General features: G+C 40.1%; 1 protein-coding gene across 1 annotated transcript in view; it reads left to right on the top strand.

The window, feature by feature from the left end:
* PCSK5 (proprotein convertase subtilisin/kexin type 5) overlaps positions 1-24,227 on the top strand; it is a 252,572-nt gene extending 228,345 nt beyond the window's left edge. Inside the window, exons 28-37 of the mRNA XM_054184936.1 lie at positions 8,624-8,707; positions 9,222-9,417; positions 11,758-11,975; positions 13,039-13,275; positions 13,784-14,014; positions 15,615-15,792; positions 16,990-17,207; positions 19,985-20,100; positions 21,677-21,863; positions 22,819-24,227. Coding sequence (XP_054040911.1) covers positions 8,624-8,707; positions 9,222-9,417; positions 11,758-11,975; positions 13,039-13,275; positions 13,784-14,014; positions 15,615-15,792; positions 16,990-17,207; positions 19,985-20,100; positions 21,677-21,863; positions 22,819-23,222 — 2,069 coding nt within the window. The 3' untranslated portion in view covers positions 23,223-24,227. The remainder of the gene's footprint in view (positions 1-8,623; positions 8,708-9,221; positions 9,418-11,757; positions 11,976-13,038; positions 13,276-13,783; positions 14,015-15,614; positions 15,793-16,989; positions 17,208-19,984; positions 20,101-21,676; positions 21,864-22,818) is intronic.
* Positions 24,228-24,454: the final 227 nt, after the last annotated feature.

Below are 24,454 nucleotides of genomic sequence, written 5' to 3'. Positions count from 1 at the left end.
GGGACAGAGGAAATACTTTTTCTTTTATACCTTAGTGCAAAGTCATGGCATCTTTCCAAGTTTTTCACTGCTTCCTCTGGGTAGATCTCGAAATAATTTAACCCAGTTTACTTTTTTAGCTCTTTAGCTTGTTTTACAGCTACTTCAATTTTCTCCAGAGCCATTTCTATGTAGCAAAATATTAGGATCTTGCATCTCATCTGTTGTCTGAGGGTAGCCATTCATGCAGCATGGGCATGGTTCAAGAAGCTTGTCCATTCTTCAGGGGGTATTAGCAGACTCAGGTTTGTTCAGCAGCCCAGTGTGGGCAAGACTGTGGCTGAGATTTGGCTTTTGGCTCTCATCCTTTCTGTTCGTTTATCAATACATGCCTCTTCCACTGCGTGCTCAGTGTCCTCAACACATTTACAGTGGTGCAGCACCATGGCAGAGCTGCCTCTGCTCAAGCTAAAAAGTCTAATTAAAGAGTACAGGCCAGACAATTATTAGTCCTCCCAGTTTGGGGGATTGAGCTGGGGGCGGGGGCCAAGTATGAAATAAACAACCTCACCCGTGTCATGGGAATGAAGATGAAGTCGCACCAAGCTCATCCTCAGCACATGCCCTGCCCCAGACAATGCAGGAAGACAACACAATGAGGAAGATAGAAAAAATTTCCAAATCCGGTAGTTTACGTCAGCTTTTACTACATTAGTCTTCTATTTACTCTTTTTCTTTAGAAATGATACTAACAGAGAGTTGAGGTATTAGACCTTGAACTGTATTTACAAATAATGAAGCCATTTCTCTTTGGCTCTTCCAGTCACATGGATTCAGTGGGTTCCACTGTGGTTTTAGTGACTGTGTTGACGTACCATATGGGACAAAGTGAGTTTTGTGAAACAAAGACAGTTGTTTTGTTTGGTTCCAAGGCTAACATAAATTAAAGGACAGCACATCAGAGCCTGCCATGGAGAAACCAACACAGAGTCTGACTTTCTTCGCAATTTGAGAGACTAGTCCATCTAGGTGAGGATTAAAACCTTTGTGAATATGGAACAGACTTTTTTTCCATGTTTGAACTTTCACTTCTATTTCTTATGCAAGGATAAATGACAGACCACTCATGAATTTTTATGAGCACACACTCCAACAACCAAAACATTATACAAAAAACCAACTTTCTAAATGATATTTACTTTGGGGGTATACTCCACTGGGCAAACAGTTCAACTCATATCAGGAATCATTAATAAGTCATATCCAGGTCTGAAATATGAAACAGACCATGTCTGTTATCCAGGCTTTTAAAAAGACAGGGCAAGCCAAGAAAGGAAAAAAAAAAAGGAAGGAAAAAAAAAAAGAGAGAGAGATCGAGCTCTGTGTTTTTAGCGTGAAACATCTGTATTTTATCTCATGTACCAGATGATGAAATGACTTTGGAAGCCAGGAGACACACTAGTGTAAGCTTGATTCACCAAGTGAGTACACACACCCTTTCAACTGGATTAGACGTTTTGCACTAAAAACTCGTTTGTTCGTGGGTTACATGGTTTAGTCTACCACATTCTTCTGAAAAGTTCAAAAGGGAAACAATGGGTATGGAATGAGGTCTGTTTCTGATGCAAACTCAGAATGGAATATGTGCTTCTTTACATGCAGATAATATATGCTGTAGTAAATTACACAGCTAATAGCAGCTGGTTCTGTTTACTATTACATACCGCCCCCAATAATAAGAGCAACCTCCCACAAGCAGCCATTGACCAACTGCATCCATCTTGCACATTTTACTTTTCCTAAACACAGAGTAAAACAAAAACAGTAAAAAAGTACTGTTTGAGAGAAAACAATAATTCAGGCTTTGAGAAGATTATTTAAAAGGACCTTAATGCAGCTATGTAGATACACATATAAAGGTCTCAGAATATGGAGGGGAAAAAAAAAAGAATGGGGTGGGCAGAAGACAGTAGAGAAATCATCAGCAGGAGAGAATGGGTCATAGTCTTCCAAATGTGAAAATGTTATGACATTTAAAGTGCAGAATTAGAGCACCATGGGAACAGTTAGAAGACCTTCTTAAGCATCATTCATATGTGAAATTTCATGTTGCTAGAGGCAAGCAAAAATTATTCATTATCCCATATGTTCTTAGGCATGCCAATGTCATATTCTAGCTATTTGTTTGCAAAGTAATACTATGGTTGTTATAAAATAACTAGATTGGGAATTAATGGTTATTGGGGATTGTGGTTTACTTCTCAGTACTCCTATAGTTTCCTTAAATTTACAGTTCACATAAGTCTTCAAAATGGGATAGGTCTAGTATTTTATTACATGTGTATATTGTTTCCATTATGTTTTACCGTGTCTATGTAATTGTAATTACCTCATGGAGATAACGTAACCTGGATTTTTGCTTTTATTCATGACTGTATCCGTTTTGCAAGGCCAGTGCCACCCACAGAATAAAATCTAAAAAACTAAGTAGCATCTCCACCGGATCACATTCAAATCACATCTCACTATACAGTGTAAAAGCTAGATAGGTCATCTTCTAAAAAGAATACATTTGCAGTTACAAACAGCCATGGCACTTCATTTCCTCCTGCATTCTTTACTGCAGCAATTGTGCCATGGTCCATCAATAAAATATGCTGTAAAAATACTCTCCTTGTAGAAGTCAATGTCTAGAAGCTAAGGGTATTAACAAATGTACACAGGGAGCTACTTTGATAGCATCTTAAAAATACAAGTTTTTAAGTCTCCCTTTTACTCATAGAAGAGCATAAAAAAATAAGATTTAAAGTTAAGAAAATAAACCATCTTTTATCAGTCTGAACACTTACTGCTTGCACTATCTGGCATAGAGATCCGTTGTCCTTAAGGAGCAGGTAGAGAGAGCAAGATGGACAGCACAAAGACTGTACACTAGCATAGTATATAGTAGTAGGGTATATACTAGTAAGAAGTCTTAAAATACAGTTGTGGGCTTAAATGAAATTAAGGAGGGACCATAAAGTACTTCAAATGCTATTATATTTAAAGGCATATCTCTTTAGATACGGCCATATCTCTGCTCATATGCCCTCAGGTTTGTAGAGGGTTTCGTGTTGGGTTTCTTTAATAAAATTTACATTTTCCAGGACCAGTGGTGAGCATGTGAGAGGGACTACATTTCTTTCCGCATGGACTTACGTTTTTCACCCTGAATATTTTTGTGGACTCATTTAGTCTTTCTCTAAAATCAGATTGAAAAAATCTGGGAGCTCAAAGTAAGATCACTTAAGCAAACAGAAAGGAAATACAGGGACATTGTGTTGAAAGGAGCTAAAATTTCACTAATTTTTTCCTTAATTCAGTTTGGGGTCACAGTTAAAGTCTTACAGTATTAGGTTTCAAGAAACTCTGCCATTGTCTCATTTATGTTGCTCAAGCCCAAATGAGACAAGAAAATAAAAAATACATATTTTCCCTGCCCTCCCAGTTTGATAATCCCTTGAATAGACTGAATGGACAAAAGCACTATGGTAGCTTCAGAGCTGCAGTAAACCTTAGCTCAAGAAATGGCACTGCAATTTTCTCAGTTTCTAGAAAGAAATAGGCGAGATGTAGCTGGGTGTATGTCAAAGTTGTTACTCATTCTGACAAAGGCATAAGAATCAATGTGACATTGAGTCAGATTTTGGCCTGAATAGAGTTTAAATAGAAGCCGTTTTTGTTTTGGGGGAAAAAAAATAATAAAATAATTAAAAAAAAAACCACCAAGAAAGGATATAAGCTTAAGGATAAAAACAGCTCAGTGGGTCTGAAAAGGTCATATGTTTTGGCCTTTAAAAAAAAGAAGAGCAGAACAGTATAATAATAGAATACAGTGTACTTTCAGAATCAATGTCCCACTTTTGGAATGTAGGAGGTTTACACCTCTACATGTTAGACTTATGGCTTCTACATTTACAAGTTTCATCCGCAATGCTAAGAGCTACAGAATGAAATTTTAAAGGAAAGCTTGTTGAATCCTCAAGTACAGAATGGCATCCTTTATAGGAAAGCAAAATACAACCCAACAGCTAAAAACAATCATTTCCAAGCTTTCTATTTATCATCAGCCCAAAGAGCAAGGAAATACATTTTTCATGACCATTTTTCAGCTTTGTAAGGCTATTCTTTGGAAAGCTCTGGTTATATTTTTGCAAGTACTTTGCACAGGTTTTCATAAACGCATCTCTTGCATCACATTTACCCATTTGGGCAACCTTTTGCTATAAAAGAAAATGACATTTAAAAACTTCACGTTACTCTAAACATGTGTTGGGGTTGGGTTTTTTTTTGGTAAATGAAAGCCTATTTCCAGTCAGTAGGAGCTCTATCGCAGGAAAAACTCGCTTTAACTGCCCAGAATTAAAAAAAAAATAAATTATAAGATTTCTTCTGTCAATACTAAAGTTGGAGCATTTAAGTGCTTATATTTGACTGTGAAGTTAGAGGTTGTCTCCAGTGCCAACTATCAGAAACCCAATTCCTTGTGTACATTCCCCTCTGGTGGCAACTAGCAAATATTACAGACAGCAAATATTACAGAAAACAACAAATGCTGCCAAAGGGGCAAGGATTAGATATAAATATAAAGGACTTCACTGAAAAAGAGCTTTATTTTTAATTGTAAGGCTTTGAATGTTTTAGAAACAATGAGCTCGTTGGACATTCTTCATCAGTAGTTAACAACAACTCTGCTTAACCTTACCTTCCTGCTATTTATTTTTTATATTACACCAACTCTCTTGCCAGGATCAAGGTCTTTTTCCCCGGCAACGCATACTTCAGTAATATGTCTGGCTTGCTTCTTCACACGCATAACTGATATTAAATTACAGCACTTGAAACTACCCAGTAGGGATTTAAAAAAAATAAAACACAAGCCAGGGTAAGGTAGCTGGATGCAAAGCTTCTGAAAAGGGAAATGAAAATTTGTATTATTTACTGCGTATTTAGAAAAAAAAGCCAATGACATTTTCAGTGGGAAAATCAGAACTCTACCTTGACAAATTCTGAAGGTTTATCAAAGCAAATGAGGAACTGAGGATATGCAACTGCAGGCAGAAATCAGGAACAGATGGTCTCTTTTTTCAGCCAAGGTTCTAGAGGTAAAGTGAAAAACATTAATTAAAAACTACATGGCTGTGCAATATATCATCAATTACTCAATATTCTTTTTCAGAGAGTGACAAATTACTGCTCTTTAAAAGGGAAAAATCTTAGGACTTGCAGGCCAGTGGGGATCTTCTCTCAAGAGCAGAGAAAGAGAGAATGTCTGCGTATTTAAGGATAAGAAAATAGAAAATCTATTAACACCAAACATCCAGAGTTTGTGGAATATTCCTTATATTCTTACAGATGACATCAGGAAGGACACTCTTTAAGGATTTGTTCAATAATGAAGAGTCAGGAAAATACAGGACTAATCTCTCCAAAAAACTCTTGTGACAGTGAATTTCTGCATTAGACAAGAGTAAGCAATGGTCACCAGAAAGTTACTTTGAGGATTATTTGGATAATCAAACTGAAAATGCTTGCGTGCTATGTGGTTAGATACATCTAGAGGCTTGAGAGAGGCTCGAACTGCCCTCTACATTCAGGGTCATTTAAATGGATGAGAATCCTCTTGGAACAGCATGTTGTAACCTGAAAATAGGTCTTCAGCAGGGAAAAAAGCCATAGAAAATACGTCAGCAAGAGACAGAAAGGATCTAAACCCACAGGATCTGCTATTGCAGAAAGTCTTACAAGATATCCACATCCACACGCTTAAAAGGGCTAAGAAAAGAAGAAGAAAACGCTTGTTCTCCTCAAAAAGGATGAAACTTATAGAGAAGCAAAACCAGTATTTTTAAATTACTTTGTAACTCTAGCTCTACACTCCCTAAACTACGCGACTATTAATCTATATGGAAATATATAACTTATACATGGAGAGTGCAAAGTACAGACCCTAATCAGGATTTTTCAAGAAATGTCCTTCCACCCTAAATGTTGAATGAACCTGACGACTGCCCCCCCAGCAGCAGGAACCTCATCGCAAAGAGCCCCAGCACTGAGGCCCCAGTTACACTGTTGATACCAGAAGACGGGGCATCTCATTGCTGCTTTAGGTGACACTGAACGCACTTCACACACTAACATCTCCTTATGCCTCTCCAGTCCTTCATCAATACCTGCCCCTGTGCTGTCCTCCCACCCCTGCAACTTTAGAGATTACTTAGTATTACATCCCTCCCCTTCCACTTGATGCTTATACATCACTTCCACCTTTTCTTCTTCCACAAGCCAGGGACTCTGTACCTTCCTCACTTGCTCTTGTCTCTCCAAAGAGCTTTTCCAGAGGTGTTAATTTTTATACACTGATGATTACACCTTAGGTTCCAGCTATGGTCAATATGAAGTCACAAAGGTGACACAGCCTTTCTGTGGGCTCAAACCCAGGGTTTTTATGTCAGCTGTTTAGCAGTGCTGAGGCTGCACACTTCAAAATTCAGTTTCAGGCATTTTCTGTCTCCAGAAGGCCTCTGTACCTTTGGAGTTGAAAAGGGTCTTCAGGTGGTACTTACTGAAATACTGCCCTAGTCCAACCTGTCTTGGTCCTTGGTAAGTCTCTGACTCACCATGACTACCAACACTTCTGGCTACTAAAGCCAACGGTAAAGCTATTTGCTGTCTTGTGAGCGATACACAAGGGTCTCACACTTCGTCCGTCAGCCTCAGACTGGGCAGACCCAGTCTCCAATCTGGACTACCGCAACCGCCTCAGACTGGGCAGACCCAGTCTCCAATCTGGACTACCGCAACCCACATTCACCCTGACAGTGTGCAGCTTTCTTCCGTTACATACATTATGCTGTGGATCCTATGGCCTGAGCCTGGACCCTGCAAACCCTCTTGGGCCCTTGTTCAGGGAGGGCAGAGACGCTGTAGCCAGAAGGGTGGTGACAAGGAAAACTCTCCTAATCTCCTGCTGTGTCTGGAGCTGCTTTATATTATGCCAGTTACCAACAAAAGTTGCAACACTACAGGCTTTCACCACCCTGTGCAAGTAGTATTCACAAGTAGTCCTGGTACAGAATGACTAACCATGTCCTTGCTGAGTGCCCTACTGTTAAGCAGCCACGTTTTGATCTGCTGTGCTGTCCCTGGAACCTCCTCAGTTGTTCTTGTTCTGGCCAGGTACAGCATATTGAGGGATTTTTTACCACAGAGAGTTTTTAACATGTTCTGAGCTGCTGGTAGTCAGATGTGGATGTGCCATATTGTTATGGACTGTCTCCTAGACACACTCAATGTGGAGCTAACTTCTTTCACTGAGACAGCTAAGTCTCACGTCATTTAGCAGTACAGTTATAAATAATAATAATTAACAATATTTTTATTATTATTCCTCCTTCTTCTGCCCCTGTGCCATGTTATGCACATACCCACTTTTTTAACAAATGCCTCTCTGCTTAATAAAATGCCCATCATTTCCCTTTGTGGGAAAGGGCTCTATATGAGTCTCCTTTCCCCCTCCCTCCTCTTTTCACTCGCTTTCATGACTTTCATTCAAAATGACAGCATTTTAAACTACTTTGGCATAACCGGCAAAACAAAAATGTGTAGTGACATGCTGCATGTGGCTAATGGATATTGTCAGCCAGTCCACTGACTTACAGATATCGTACATATTAAATTGGCAGGACGAGCTGGATACGCTAGCTGAGATGCAAAGCTGAATCTGCAACCAACTTCTTATTTATTTTTTATTTTCATCAAAATCAAAAGACTACTGTCTTCTGTCCACTGGCCCACAGTTACTTTTTCATCAGACATCCATTTACATGTTGTTATAATTGCTTGGATCAAAATACAGAGCCGCACGCTAGGACCTATCACGTGGCATAGCAAACTTTCTCTGTATTGAGTATGACCCTCGAATCACCTTCTCATTGTGGAGCTGAGTAACACATTGAATAAAGTCTATGCAAACCGTAACCAAAGTCTTAGTTTTCCACAGACATAAAAACGCCATTTGAAACACATCAGATTCTTCCTTTTGGAGGGGAATAGCAGGCAATAGCTTTGAGCAGAACTATTTAAACATATTTTCTTTCCAAAGATTCATTTCTCTCCTTCCTCCTCAGAGTTTTCTCCATTAGTTACAGGATGATGGTGCTCTGCAACCAGCTAGTACAAAATCTCCATGAAAATACCTCACTACACCAAGTCCTCCAAATTTACATACTTTCTAGCTTTTTCTGTTTGCAATCTATTATGATTACAGATCTGGATTTGGTTTTGGAGCACTACATTGAAACTAATATTATTAGGCTAGATTATTGTTCTCATTTGCAGTAAGCAGTCCAGAGAAGCACCTTAGTGAATCTCAGGATAAGTTAGTATTTTCCTTTATTACAACTCTTAACTTACCATTTAAGAGAGTGGAGTTGAACACAGTCATCAAGTTCTTCAAATGTGTGAACTCCAAAAATTCACAGAGGTACATTTTTGAAACAGCTTAGATAAAGCTGTAGGAAATGGACCTCTTAAAGGGAGGGGAAGTGAACAAAAACAGCCTGTGAGACAGTAAAAAATTAAACTTTTTTTCCTTTCATCCCAGATGAAAAAAAAATATTTCAGTCCTGTGACCCTTCATGTAGGACCTGTGAGAAAACTGCTGACATATGTACTTCATGTCCGGAAGGTAAGAGACTGCAGCTTCTTTGGGTAAGTTTTGCAAGAGGCTAAAATATTCTGTATCCTACAAACTTTCAGGGAATATTTTTGTTAATGGTCACTAGAAAGTTCTTTGACAGCTTCAAGTATAGGCAGGTAATCAGATAATCACCAGATGAAGTCAGGCATCAGCTAGGAATTAAGCACACGCCCTTGGCAATATGGGTAAAAAAAATTGTTAGGTGAATGTTTTCTTTCTTTTCAATCAAAAGTTGTAGACATGATGCAGGAATTACTGAGTATGGATTTATTAGGAAGATGTACTAGATAATCCTGATGATTCCTTCTAACCTTAAATTTCAGTGAAGGTTGAGCAAACTACTTTGGGAAATGGATTAAAGAATGCTTTATTCATGTTTTTAAGCATCAAAAAGTTAGATTTTGAGGAAGTTGGAAGCTTTTTGTATAGTCATCTAAGGCAGGAATCTTCTAAATATATAACTAACTTGTGCCTTTCCCCACCTGGATTGCTCTTTTGACAGGAAAATTTCTTATCCATGATGCCTGTGTCCCTCTGTGCCCTCAAAAAACTTTTGGCGATGTTGCAAGTGGAAAGTGCGAGGTGTGCATGGATGGCTGTGAGGTGTGCTCCAACCACCGGCACTGTCAGAAGTGCCAGGCTGAACAGGACCATCCGCTCTTCCTCCACAATGGCAGATGTTTACAGGAATGCCCTGAGTAAGTATCTGCTGCCGGATGACTGCTCCTTATTTTCTCACTGTGTTCCTTCTCTTTAAAGTTCAGATCCATTATAGACCTTTCAAGGGAGCCCTTAATGTAACCTAGGCTACCAGAAACTACCACAAGGTAAAAGTCACAGGTAAATGCCTTTTACCATAGGTAAAAGTCAAGGTAAATGCCTGAACAAACCACATTTTCTCTCATTTAGAGAAAAAGTGAAAAATCGTAAGTGAAACTAGCCATGAAATCCTACGGCAGATGGTACAGCTCCCATTGATTTCAATAGGACCATGGTACTTCAGGGTAGCTCTTTATAGTGATTGAAAATAAGCCTCTAGTCATTCTCCTAACTTGTTCCTTCCTCAAAGTGGTACAGAGCAGGGGTGTGAACCCACAAAGTGGCAGATCAGAGTCCTGATACAGAAAAACAGCGCTTAGTGATGTGTTTCTCTCTTTGGCTTGTATTCTTCACTTTTCCCTGTAATCAACGGAATTTGAAAAGAAAGATTCCCATTTGACGGCAATGGATATTAGATCAGGCACTTGAGTAGATCAGGTTCTCCTGTTTCTGTGCTTTTTTCATCAGCATTCATCATACCTATATATACACACAAACTCTGTGCTATGCAGTGTGAAGATCTTGCTTCGTTAACCTTTTTCTTTAGAAAAATGTGCAGTTCCTGCTTTTCTTACAATCAGTACAAATTCTCTAGCAGTACTTTGCTGCTAACTTTGTCAAATAAGCCAATAAGGGCCAGTGGAACAGAATAAGATCATCAAATGTCAGAGAAAATGCAAAGTAATTACACGAAAGCCTACTGTAGTCCAGAAACAACTTTTAATATCAGAAGTTGTGACATACAAGCAAAGATAATGTTTTGCCATTAATATGTTTGTTCTCAGTACTCATTCCCCACAGTTATCCCGCACAGGGTCAATATAACAAAATTAAACCTGTTCATATATCACTAGTCTTTTCAGCTGTTATTATCCCCCTTTTTTCCACATTCCAGACTATAAATAGTGGCTTTTCAGACATCATTCAACAAAGTCCACCAGAGTTAAATTCTGGTTTCAGCCTCTGGGACAAAGTTCTGGAGGCACAACTACTCTCCACTGGAGCAGAGGATTATATGAGATATTTTTTAGGGAGTTTTTTTTGACTTTTGGGACATTCTGTAGGGGATGGAAAAGGTTGATTTGCTGCACTGATAATTTCTGACAGAGGATTTTGAGGGACTGGGATAGCCAAGTACTCAAGACTGGAATAAGAGAAGACTGTGAGAAATAGACGCAGGATCACGATAAAGGTTAGGAGAAAAAAAAAGATGAGAACAGATGGCAAGCATAGCTCTTCTTATCTTTTCTCTAACCTTGCACCAAACATACCTCCCCAGCCTTTCTTCGGAAAGATCATCTCCAAGAAGGAAAGGAAAAGCACCCCTCTACAGGGAAGAATGAGCTTGTTAAAGTGAAGTACATGTTCTGGCGCTATTTTCTATGTCAGCTGCTTCCTTAGTTTTCATCAATGACATCATCATCCAACATTTGGATTTGGAATCATCTCAAAATGTGGACTCGCTTTTCCTTTAACCTTCTAACATTTTGGTTTTGAGAGTGTAGGCAGACTGGATTGCATCCAGCCTCTACTTTTATCCGTCTTCTCCTGAAATATAGGCACAATATTTTGCTATATTTTCTTTATGACTGATAGTCCCAACCGTGGTTGTCTACCGATGCTCTCACACCACAGATACTAATAAAACATGCTCCCTCTTCACTGTCTCTAGCTTGCTGTCACTAAACATAGGTACTATTTAAGCATCCTGGTTTTGCTGGTTTTTTTTTTAATCCCAGCCCTTTTTATTCTTCCCAACCTTCACAATTCCAGGGTTTTCTCTTCTCTTTCTCTCCTCTAGGGCCACTGAGGTTATACTTCTCTCTCTTTCCCTGATATCACTGTTGAGGGTCAGCTGTGCAAGACTGGAGATTGCATCTTTCTTTTCCCAAACATTATACATCTTCCTATCTATCCCCCTTCCTCAGGGGGAAATGAAGACATGAGCAAGAAAGCCCAACATCCCTTAGAGATGAGATACAACAACAAAGGAAGGCCAGACTTCTTCATAGCAGTAACCATGCACATTTTCCGCATGCAGGCAGAGGGGATGTAATTGGGGATGGGCAACAAATTGTGTGAGAAACCTGTTTGGGTTTAATCCAGTGAAATGTGCATGCTGGGAAAGTCTCATGTATACTCTTAATTCTTATAGCCTAGGCTGTTTCTTAACTAAAGGCTGACCAGCAGATTGTTTTGTGTTTGTTTTCATTCAACAGGGGATATTTTAATGATTCTGAGACTTGCGAGGAATGCAGTGAATCCTGTAAAACGTGCACGGGAAGTGCATATGAATGCCTGTCCTGTAAAAGTCCTTTGCTTCTGGAGCAAGGGAAATGTAAACCTACCTGTTCAGAGAAGCATTTTGCCTCTGAAGGAATCTGCAAACACTGCCCTGAAATGTGTCGGGAGTGCATTCACAATCAAATATGCAAAGGTATTATTAAGAATTGGTCTTGTCTTGGCTAAAATCCATTTGGATCTGTCCAGAGACAGACTGACAGAAACACAGATCTGAAAAGAACTCTGAAATGAGCAAAAATAAAAAAAGAGATGTATATATCATTGCTAACCTCTAAGATATTATCATTGCTAACCTCTAAGATAGAGGCTAAGCAATCAGTGCTTTATGATGAGACTCAGTCTAAACCATTAATCTGTAAAGATTTCACGTTGCTTTGCCTGTTGCTGTCGACCTTTGGAGGTTCCTGCTCGTCTGATTCTATTTCTGACCAAGTGTATCCATGCCTAAACATTTGCATACACATTTACACCAATGTGAAATAGAGAATGTTTCTTTCCTAGTTTGGTTGAACTTTACATCTCATTACCATTTTTGCAAATGAATACTCATGGTCGCGAATGAAATCTCTGTAATGAAACATATTAGGAAAGCCTTGGATATCTTAGTGAGTCCAAATATCCCCATGAAAATTTCCAGGATAGTGAATGTTGAGCAAGCCATTCCGGAAACACAAACATGGATGAAATGAAAAAAAAAATAATCATCAATAAAGCTATTAAACCAAGTACTCATAAATACAATTAGCAGATGAATCCCAGCTCTATACAAAGACAAACATTCAGATCCATATATTCCAGCCAGACTCATATTTTAATAATAAACCAAGCAGAACTTAAGATGTGGACATCCCTCATTTTGCAGGAAGTTCATAATGAAGATATAATATCTCAGCAGAAGTACACCTATATTCAGTGGCATCATGGTTCGGTTAATATCAGCAAAGCTGAACATGTATCTGGGCTTCTCAGCCTCTTGATGCAACACAGAAGATGCTGTGTGAGGGTTGGACCGTTACGGGCAGTTTGGAGAGGAAAGAGTTGAAAAAGAAAGCACTACCTTCCCAAGCTGTCCTCCTACCTCCCGTTATGATGGGCACTGCAGGATGTATGGTTTCCTAGGATTTCTTCACCCCCTCACTTACAGAGGTCAGAATTTGCTGCCTGTTTGCTTACTTGTTGTTTGCTGTCCTCTGTAGAGTGCATGGATGACTTCCTCTTGCACGAGGGCCAGTGCGTGCAGGACTGCCCTTCTCACTTCTACGCCGCAGACAAGCACTGCTTTCCCTGCCATGCAGACTGCAAGGATTGTGATGGGCCTGACTCAGATGACTGCACTGCGTGCACCATCAGCTACTTTGTCCTCTACAGTGGCATGTGTTTTGAAAAGTGTCCTGAAGGGACTTACTATGAAGAAGCCACTAAAGACTGTAAAGGTTGGCAGCTGTTGTTTTCCCCAGAATGGTATTGAGATACGAGTGGGTCTCATTAAAGACTATCCTCAAAGGGCCTGTGTGTGCCGGCTAATGTCACTATCAGTGTCCTGGAAACAGAGGAGCTGGCTAATGCAGAAAAATAACAAGGCAGACCTTAGAACAGCAAACATTGGAGAAAGCTGAGAGGGAGGTAGCAAAGCTAGATGTGCTTAATATTATGGGCAACCACTCTGGTAAAGTGCTGAGTGTTGCTGGAGACAGCAGGTTGAGAACCACTGCTCAGCAAAAGCAGTGCCAGTGCAATAGGAAATCTAAGGATTATGCATTAACCTGCATTAAGATTGAAAGTAGTAAAACGTTTGTTTTACTATGCAGAAGCAGAGCTATCACTCTGTTTCCATCAGCTTCTTATCCCGAGATGGTGGCTGCTCCTTGAAAAATTAAAGCTGAAAGAATGACCTGAAATGCAACAAGAAATGGTGACATTCCTACTGTTTGTCCATTTCAGCATGCAATAGGACATGCCAGACTTGTTCTTCTTCCACTGCCTGCCTTACTTGCAGAAATGGCCTGATGATGAACAATGATGGGCACTGTGTGGCGTCTGGATCCTGTTCTCGCACTGAGTACTATGTTGAGAAAACTCAGACTTGCAAGTCTTGTCATAAGAAATGCTTCCACTGCTCAGGACCCACTGAACACGACTGTCTTAGCTGTGCGAATAACCACTATCTTCTCAGTAAGTGTCTTGCTCCTGCCTCTAGATTTTATTTTACACTGAATGCATGAAATAGGCAAGTTTCTGTCACATTTATGAAACATCTAGGGCTGCTTCAGACAAGCTAAATATTGCAAAGTTGAGCTGACAAGTAGACAACTTGTGCAGAGGTAATTACTTCTGTGGGGCTACCTGGAAACTCTTTGTGAGACTGGGCTTGCCACAGACTGGGGCCAAAGCAGGACTTCTAAGTAGCAACAAACACCATAACTAAACAAATCTTGTATGTTTTGTTTACTTGATATGTAATATTCCTGTTGTTTCCTACGAACAGGGATATCCTGAGCCTTGCTTTTTTTTTTTTCCGCCTTCAATGTAGCACAAAAAGCTCACATTTTCATGTTGGCTTGTTTAATCCCTGCAGACATCTGATGAGCAAAGAAATACTTAAGCAGAGCTATTAAAAAGTTGTTCATGGATCACTAGGTCAGTATCTAGTGGATGGCTGAGATGCAAAACCACTTTTCTGACTTTGGAATAAAAGACTATTTTCTCAGAAACAAATTGATAAAAAGTATAAACCCCCGGGTCTCAAACTTTACTTACTTGCATATTCTTTAAAAAGCAAATAAAGATTTTAGAAAATCTTTGGAAGAAAAAATTATTAAAATGATCTTTCATGCAGGAAAAATGTAAAGAGAGTTTGAACTAAAACTGAAACTGAGCTTTTTGAGTCTAATTCTGATGCAGATTTTGCATTCTTAAATTTCTGAGGTCTTGCATCAGACTTGTCTTTTTTATCGACACACTCAGCTGCTTCGCACCATTACAATTGGTACAGTTGATGGAAGTATGTAAATAAACATCCTGGAGTGGAGAAAGAATTGTAAGAAAAATAGAAATAATCTTCCTTTGCCCAGTTGCAACCTAAGTAGCAAAACTATAAACACAAGTTAAATAATAAGTACAAACTACTAACGATCACTGCTCTCTTAGCTTGGTGCACTTGCAGTTAGTAGCATCAGTTCTAACTTCTCATTCAATATTCCTATTCTAATGACCCTCTGAAATCTCAGTGAAGAAGTGGGATGTACCTGGTACATTTGGCAGCATTACAGGCATTTATTCCCATAACATAAAGCAGCAGCCACAGACAGGGCTAACAACCAATGAACAAATGTCACTAAATCTCAAATTAGCCATCAGATTTGTCATATATACAAAATGCAATGAGGATGATGCCTAGAGTAAAACCTAAGGAAAACGGCAATGAAGACAGAAAGTTTCCTAATTACTGTTTCATCTTTTGTATATTCTGAAAGAAATCACAGCTGCTCTTCATTATTATGTATTATGCATTTATATTTCCCAAAGATAAAATATTATCTGTTCTGAAGTGCCTGCTAATGTACATAAAACACAGAAATGAGGACTAATGAACCAACAAGACTTAGAAGAAACAAAAAAATAATTACTATATCCTAACATTCTCTTTTCTTGTTCTGGTACACACTCTAACATCATCTCCTGTTAGAGAGTTTGTTCTAGCACAGCTGTATGAGATGTTTTATAGCAGCAAATACTGAATATGATGTATTATTCTGCATTGTCCTCTGTGCAGATACAACCTGTGTTGAAACATGCCCAGATGGGTATTATGTTGACAGCGATGAGAGACGATGTTCCCCGTGCCACAGCGCCTGTGTCACTTGCACTGGAAAACACAGCTCACAGTGCCTTTCCTGCAAACCAGGCTGGTACAGACAAGGAAAAGCATGCGTGAACCAGTGTCCAGCAGGGTAAGGCCAAGATCTTTAGCTAAGAGCTACCTCACAGAGAGAGCTTTGAGCAATTAAGTCACTTTGCCCTATTCTACTTCTGAGTGAAATAGAACTGAATTCTATTTTCAGGTGAAAAATTCTTATGTTATCCCAGTACAGAGGTGGTGGAAAACCTCCCCTCGCAGTAGGAAACTGTAAAGTTGGTGCCCAAACTGAGACGAGCTTGATGTGGTGTGGCCTTTCTTACACTCCAAGAATGTCCTTAGGTTATGTTTATACAGCAGAATAAACATACTAAGTTATCTCTTAGCCAGCTTGAGCACGGGAAGCAGTGTAACTTCCTTCAAGCATCCCTTGCAGCCTCCATTTAACCTGAAGTTTGGATGAGGTTACTTTTGCTTTGCATTGAGTGAATGTTCCTAATGGATCATAGTAAAACAGACCATTAAAACACCGTTCAATGGAGGACTCAGAATTCTAGACAGCAACTTCATTAACATGAGTCCATTTAATTTCAAAATGTGAATTCCATGCTCTTGTGACTATGCTCTGGGATTATGTCCCAGAAATTCAAATTTGGGAAGTGGACCTATGGTTTCTGGTTCAGGTCCACTTCATTTTGCAGTACTGTATGATCATGCTGGCGGTTAAATTGAGTTATCATTCCATTAAATTGCAAGTCTGTAATGACCACGTCTCAACAAAACCACAGTGCAACAATTCTTTTTCCCTGACAGCACAACTTAGTTGAACGCTGTTCCTCTGCTAGTATCCTTTGGCTAAGCCTATTTGTGCATTGAAAGGAAATATGAAATTTCTGAATTTTCATTTGACAGCAGGTCATCAGGAGCAGTGAGGAATTCAGAGCTTACCCAACATCTCCAGGATACCTCTTGCAGAGCCAAGTTGAGGTTTTCTGAGCTCTGCCTATTCACATACTTACTTTGTGTTTGAATTCGCCCTAGATTTTAGAAAGCCTTGCTTTATGGACCCTTAATTTACAAAGTCTTGCTTTATAGCTGAATTCCAATGGCCAAGGGGAACTAAAGGAAATTAATTTTATTTTCACTGAGATTGCAAATCCTTACTGTGATCACACCACTATCACTTTTATACATTTATGTAATCACAGTAAAAGCTAAGGATGAATGATGTTTTGGGTTTCCTGCCTCTGCTGGTCTTTGTGCAAAGCCATGGCTATCTGATCTGTTTCAGGTATTTTGCACAGAACTCCACTGGCTCATGTGAGAGATGCCACAAGGGCTGTAAGGAGTGCATGGGGCCACAACCCACAGACTGCCTTTTCTGTGATACGTATTTCTACCTGTTACGCTCCAAGAATGAATGCATTAGCTCTTGTCCTGAGTACTACTATGAAAGCAAGGACAACAACGTCTGTGAAAGATGCCACCCTTCCTGCCGAACTTGTGAAGGTAAAAGCATACACTCTGCTTTGACCAAAAACAGGGTTATCAAAACACCTGCCAACTCTTTGGTTTTGCTTTTTTCCCTCTCTGCTCCAAGATTTGGAAACACTTCTCAAAGAGACGAACCACATACAGCGCTACCAACCTGCCCATGACCTGCAGTGGGTGACGCAGACCTTCCCTGGGGGCTGCTGGGCTCCCCCTGGCCCTGGGTGACTTGTTTCGCTGGTTGCTCCATGCTGCCACCTTACTTTGAGAGTATTGATTGATCGAGATGGAAGCAAGGATATGAATTCCTTCCAAGCTCCCTGCAGGGGCTGCCTCCACCCACAGAGCACAAGCGTAAAGGCTCACGGGGAGGGCTGGGAGTGAGTCCCAGTGCCAAGTCAGTGAAGGGAAACAAACTGACAACGGTAATGAAGATTCCGTCAGCCAGCCCTCTCACAAAGATGCTCACCAACTTCAAAAAAAAAAGGGCTCTGTTGGAGTTATGGTTTGAGGAACACAAAACAATTTATTGTCGTTCAGACAATTATTCTAGCACCCGATGACCTCTCCCCAGCCAGGAAGGGGAATCAGAAATAAACAAGGAAATCCGAGGGCTGAAATATGAACAGATTTAATAGAGTTAGACTAGATAGTTAACATTAATAACAGCAAAGAACTAATATTCATACCAATACCAATATAAAATAGACAAGGATTATACTCAGCCAATTCTATCAGCAGGAAGCAGTGCACTGCCAGCAGTGGACGGCAAATGTTGGCCACTGCGAGCGCTGCGGCTTTGGGAGGAAGGGGCCCTGCAGGTCCTTCAAGGGCCCGACACCAAGGCAGGAAGTTGTCAGGATTGCAGCCATCATGGGAGAGTGAACTTCTCAGCAAACTTTCTAATTTATATTGAATGTGACATTTGTGCTATGAAATAATCCTGTTGGCCAGCCTGGGTCAAGTGCCTGGTCTCACTCCTCCTCATCCCTGCACCTGGCTAACTCAAAAAACACCGAGACCTTGAATCCCACATGCCATAGCTGGCTATAAAATAAGTATTTTCATAAATTCAGACACCAGAGTCTTCTAAAAGTACAGTTTTCCCAGTCATTAGAAGAAAAATTAGTCCTATATTGCTCAAACAAGGAGAATTGGTTAGAGCTGGACCTCATTTCTCGCACAAACAGTGAAAAATGACTGTATAATATCTCACTCTTTGAGCTGTCCTACTATGTGTTACTCTGTGAAAGCCAAGGAACCTAAATCCAACCACACCTATTTACAGTTTGCAAAGGGAAGAACAGAAGATCAACAGCTAACAACATTTAAGATAAGAATAAGGCCATAAAGCACATATTTAGAGTGAAAAGTAAAACAAAACAAAGAAAACAAAACAAAACAAGCAGTGATGTCTGCTGCTTTTAATATAGTTAAGTATTTTTCAAAGATAACTTTGGGAGACCATCTGTTTTTTTCTGTGACACACTTACGCATTCACTTTCTTCTTTTTCCTAATTCATCCAATTCTGAAACAAGCAGCATTAATCCCCTTGGACCCATTTGGTGTCCTATTCTATCCGAACAGCATTAGATGATAGCTAACAGATGCCACCCTGCCACTTAGTTCACACCATATTGTAACATACAACATTTGTTTTGTATAGTGGGTATACTGGGTAGCACAGATGGCTAATTGCAAAATAATAATATTTAAAATTGTGGAAACAACTCTTACAGTGAAGCCACCTTCAAGAATATTAAAATGTAATTGTATAACAATATTATAACAAGTAACAGAAATATTTTGGCTTGAATTTGGGACAAAAAGATAGACATTTTAATTTATAGACTAGTTCCGTTGATTTTTGCTTTATTTGGGATGAATACTACAGGACAGATTTTCTATCATAATTACAGAGACACTAACATGAAACACAAGCCAGCCCTTCTAAACAGCAAATCTGCAGGTGTTCTGAAATGCATCTGCATTGCTGATGTACAAGCAAAGAAGTGTTGTGGTGTCTCATGTTTCTTAAGAGCAGGAAGGCAAACCCTGCACTGCTCAGAAAAATCACATAGTAAATTCACTGGGTTATAGAAGGTTGCTAACTTCACCTGTTTTACTGCTGCTAACATGAACTACTTGTATTCCCATTTTCTTCCTTTCGGACAGCAGCAGAAAATGCCTCGTTGCAGGGAAATGGACAGGGGCATTTTAACACGTAGGACCAACCCTTCACTTCAATGTTCCACAGAAATACTGTGTGCAGCATCTGTCTTCAAAAAGAGTCTCCAATACACAAAGTGCATATGATGCTCTGTTTGCACCTAGTGAAGAATATTTTTTTCCTATGCAACTGAAGAATTTGTTTTGCTATTCAAACATAAATATACCTTAATTCATTGTGGTTTGAAGCAGGTTAGCTGCAGGGCTAATAAGTACTGATTTTGTGGAGGAGAGCACTTGTGCAAGGCTTCCCACAATTTTACTTCAATGCACTGACATAATTGATTTCCTGAAAATGTCACAGCTTTCCTGTACAACTGATTCCCAAATCAGCTTTTCATGAATATCAAAACACATAAGAAATACACTTTGTGGGCACATAAAACCTCAAGATTAGGATGCCAAGTTCTTTCTGATACCAGCTTCCTCATGCTGGACTCGTCACTGCTGATTCTTGCTGTTGACAAATAACCTTTTCTTTGGTGGCAGCGATCAGTATAATTTTTAAAGGAAGTTAGCTGACAATTTTCCTGCTGTAAAAGTGTTGTTTTATTTGCCTTTCTAGGAAAGGGAGCATTCAGCTGCACATCTTGTGTATGGAGCTACAGTTTATTGGGTGGAATGTGCAACTCAGACTGTTTTGTAGGTGAATACAAAGTCCAGGAGCCACCAGGACAAGAGGTACCTATTCATAGGCATTTTCTCCTGCGATTTGTACACTGAACTTTAACTTCTGAACACAATACAAACAACACAGAGTGCTCTTCTCTGTGTTTTCAAGGCTGCTTAGGTTTAAATATGCTTACTTTTTTCTTCTCTTGGCAGAGGATGTATTGTCTCTTTGTAGGGTTGTCTACTATAGAGTAATCCTCTACCAGTAAATACAAAGGCACAACTTTATCAATGATGATACCAAAGCCATATGAACAACATCAGGTATATTAGTAAGGGAGCACTTTTTTCTTCCAGTATAACTGAAATTTCCCCATGGACTTCTGCTGCTTTTTCTGTAAGAAATCGCATTGCATTCCTGATTGACAGCTCTGCTGGCAGAAACGTCTAGTGGAGAGACAGGCTGAAGTTAACAGAGCTGTATATTTAGTAGAGTAGGACCACAATTAGGTTTGGGTTTGTGCCACAACACTGGGCACTCCAGCTTCCAGATTTCCACACTAACTGCCTTCCAAAGATGTTTATTCAAGAATATAGCAGCAAGGCAAGCCAGCTGGACTGAGATGCTGCATACCCTGGAGTCTCTGGCTGGAATATCCCCTTAGAAGTGCTGCTCCATAACTGTGAGCTGAGAAAACAGCCTAAGAGCCGGGGACCACAGAGGTCCACAGTTCTTTGCAAGAGCTTTGACTCTAAGAAACTGGAGCTTCTGCTATCACCCTCCTATCTTGCCCCGGTTCCTCAATTCAGGACAAGCAGCCTCGCAGGTCTGACAAGTTTGATGAAAGGTTATTGGAGTTTCCAGATCCTCACAGTGAATATGGGGTCCTGGTCCCAAGGCAGAAAAATAGCAATTTTTCCCAATAGGCCAGGAACTGCGAACACTGGAAGCCCTGAATTACCTGAGCTCAGAGCATTCTGCAATGTAGACGTGACAAAGATGATCTACAGTAGTCTTTGTACACAGAGGCTTCCAGGAGCTGATCTGGAATTTGAGAAGTGTGTTTGAATCTAAGCTGTTTCTGTAAAGCAGAACTAACACAGTCTAATAAAAATCTGGTTTGCTAGAAAATTTCCAGGCAGCTTTATTCCTTATTTCTGCTCCTTCCCAAGTTAGAAAGGAAATTCATTCTCTCAGCTGCCTTTTCTTTTTTCCAGAATATTTCATGTTGCTCCTCCCATATCACTTACTTTTAATTATTCACTTGAGTATACTTCTTGAAGGCCACATTACCATCATTACTGCCAAAAACCCCATAGATTTGCTAGTGTGGGACTAGCAAAACAAAAACACACTTTCTGGCCAAAAAGCTTACAGTCTCAATGAATTTTAGCTTGCTGTCTAGCTAAGTGAGATCTCCAAGCTCCTATAACATTTTCCCCCCCTCTCCCTACAAGCAGACCCCTGAGAACCCAAAAAATATGAACCAAATTTTAGTTTTCCTACTCCCTATGGTATTTTGACATTGACACCTGCGGTGCCACAGAGATGACCACCCAGAGAGTGAAGGACAGGACAGAACCGCCAGCTCAGGTCCACAAAATCCCAAATGAAAGGCGCGTTGCTTGTGTTCTGTGTCTGAAGGAGGATGAGCCCAAGTGTGAGCAATGTGACAGCTCGTGTATCGAGTGCAAAGGACCTGGTCCTCTCAACTGCACAGTCTGCCCAGCCACCACGCAGCTCTACCTGCAGGAAAGCCGCTGCCTGCCCTGCTGCAGCGACTCTGACCCGGCAGGCACCCCAGAGTGCTGTGACTGCAGCGAAACCCAAGGTAGGACTGTGCTGAAGGGCTTTATGACCAAGGGGGCTGGCATTTAAAAATCAAAAGGGGAACGGAGCGAAAAACATGCTGCTGAGCTGCAGGCAGACGGCGTGCTTCTACTGCTCCATCACCAGAATAGGAAGGGCTTTACACAAGTTACAGCAATTGCCACTGATGCGGGAGATGGCACCTTCTTACACCGACAGCTGTTGTGTTAAATGGCCAGGCATTTCATAAACCAGGTGGCTGGGAAGCATTTGCTTCAATGGGTAGCCAGCTGAACCACTGCATTTTAGGCTTATCATGCCAAAATGCATTTGTCTCCCTCTTAGCTTTTCTGCTTCTTTCTGGTTATTGCTAATCTAATAAAGCAGCATAGCTATCCCAGCAACCATGCTTACATCCTTATACCTTCACAACGACAAGAATACACTTGTAGTACTGAAAGGATACTATATCTAGTCAAAGAGAGTTGGGGTTGTTCAGCCTGGAGAAGAGAAGGCTCCAGGGAGACCTTCTAGCAGCCTTCCAGTATCTAAAGGGGACCTACAGGAAGGATGGGGAGAGACTCTTCATCAGCGAGTGCAACGATAGGACGAGGGATAATGGTTTTAAACTGAAAGAGGGGAGATTTAGATTAGATATTAGGAAGAAATTCTTTACTGTGAGGGTGGTGAGGCACTGGAACAGGTTGCCCAGGGAAGTTGTGGATGCCCCATCCCTGGAAGTGTTCAAGGCCAGGCTGGATGGGGCTTTGAGCAGCCTGGTCTAGTGGGAGGTGTCCCTGCCCTCGGCAGGGGGTTGGAACAAGATGATCTTCAAGGTCCCTTCCAATCCAAACCATTCTATGAAATGCATGTGAAAATGTAAGCAGGCCTAAAGATTGTACTGGGATAAGACAAATACCTCCCCACCATACACAGGCACACAAGCTCATTTATTTTTTTTTTAACTGCTGTTGTAGATGACTGTGTATTACGGACCACTCTACCACCTGAGAGCAAAAGCAAAACTACTTTCTTCATTATTATCTGCATTTTGCTTCTCCTTGTCATTGGAGCCATTGTATTCATCTGGAGAAAATCACGAGCCAAAACCCAGGCTGTCAATAAAGGTGGGTATGAGAAGCTGACAAATCACTCCAAAACATTTCCTTCCTACCTGAGCAACTACCATGAGAGTCCCAGTTACCAGGAAGATCAAGTAATTGAGTATAGAGATCGAGATATTGAAGATGATGATGAAGAAGATGACATTGTATATATGGGCCAGGATGGCACAATCTACCGCAAATTTAGATACGGACTTTTGGAGGATGATGAGGAAGATGAGCTTGAATACGATGATGAAAGTTATTCATTTAGATAACTCTTTACTAATTTATTAATTTCCTGCTTTGTTGCTTTTCCTGTAAAATTACAACAATTTAGTTAAGTATGTTCAGTTACTTCTTAGCATGCGGACCTCTAGATTTTAGCTAACAGTTACTGTGAGAGCAGAATGGTTTCTAAAAACACTTTTTCCTAAAGCTTTACATAAATCCTTGCTAGGCTTTTAAGTAGCACTCCAGATGTAAGCTGGCTAAGAGATTATGTTTCTGTGCATTTGTGTGGAGAGTAAATCCTTTCCCAGTATGTAGTTGTGTGCATTATAACTAATACAAACTCTGCTTCAAACCATGCGCACACACTTATGGACAACCTTGCCAACCACTACGAGAAATGTGCAGATACAAGCAAGATGGGTGTATTTATCTACCCGATGAATGCCACTGGCATAGGGTGCCAGCAGTTTACTACTTTGTGATTATAGTTACTCAGCAAATCATAATAGAATAGGCAAGTTTGCTGACTTTACCTGTGTTTCCTTCATTGCTATCATCTGGTGCATCCGTGTTGTCAAAGACGACACATTCCCCCTTAAAATGTTATAGCACACTTCCCAGTGAAATTGTGCATCTATGACGTCATGTTTTACAATTTCTGGTTGTGACTACTCCAGGTAACTATATTGTATTCACAGTTTGTATGAAACATAAGTAAAATATTTCATATATCAACCTGTGATTAATCTGAACTGTGGTGTTTGTAAAATAATCTTTCGTTGTACACACAAACTTCTGGGTTTACTGCAAAGGGAAATATGGTCTATAAGCATGCCCACAAAAAAAGAACACCTTTTGTCTTTTTAACTACCTTCTCAGTGATTTAAACACAGAACATTTACTCAAGCAGCTTTTCCATTTCTGTTGTGAATGGCTCGGGATGTTCAGACAATGGCAAAGGAAATAATTAGCACTTACTTGGTAACATAACTTAAAGGAACACAGCAATGTGATTTTTTTATTATTATTACTACAGAAATATAATTTATCATACTAAAGAAAAGGACGCTCTTCAGAGCCCTTTGTTGTGAAAGAATAAATTCTTTGCACAAAACTGTCTTGAAAGTGCTGTTATTTGTCAAGTACCCTTCACTCTCAGAGTTCCTTTAGATTTACAGTAAGAATCCGCTATGGAACTACAAATCAATTGATTAGATTTAGTGTCTACAAAGGAATTGCCTGAAAATACCTAATTTTTCTGGCTCAGTGCCTTAGT

The sequence above is a fragment of the Rissa tridactyla genome, chromosome Z (assembly GCF_028500815.1).
Source record: "Rissa tridactyla isolate bRisTri1 chromosome Z, bRisTri1.patW.cur.20221130, whole genome shotgun sequence".
Taxonomy (NCBI): Eukaryota; Metazoa; Chordata; class Aves; order Charadriiformes; family Laridae; genus Rissa; species Rissa tridactyla.
Note: the sequence above shows the minus strand (reverse complement) of the source record. Positions and strands in the feature narration are given on the sequence as shown.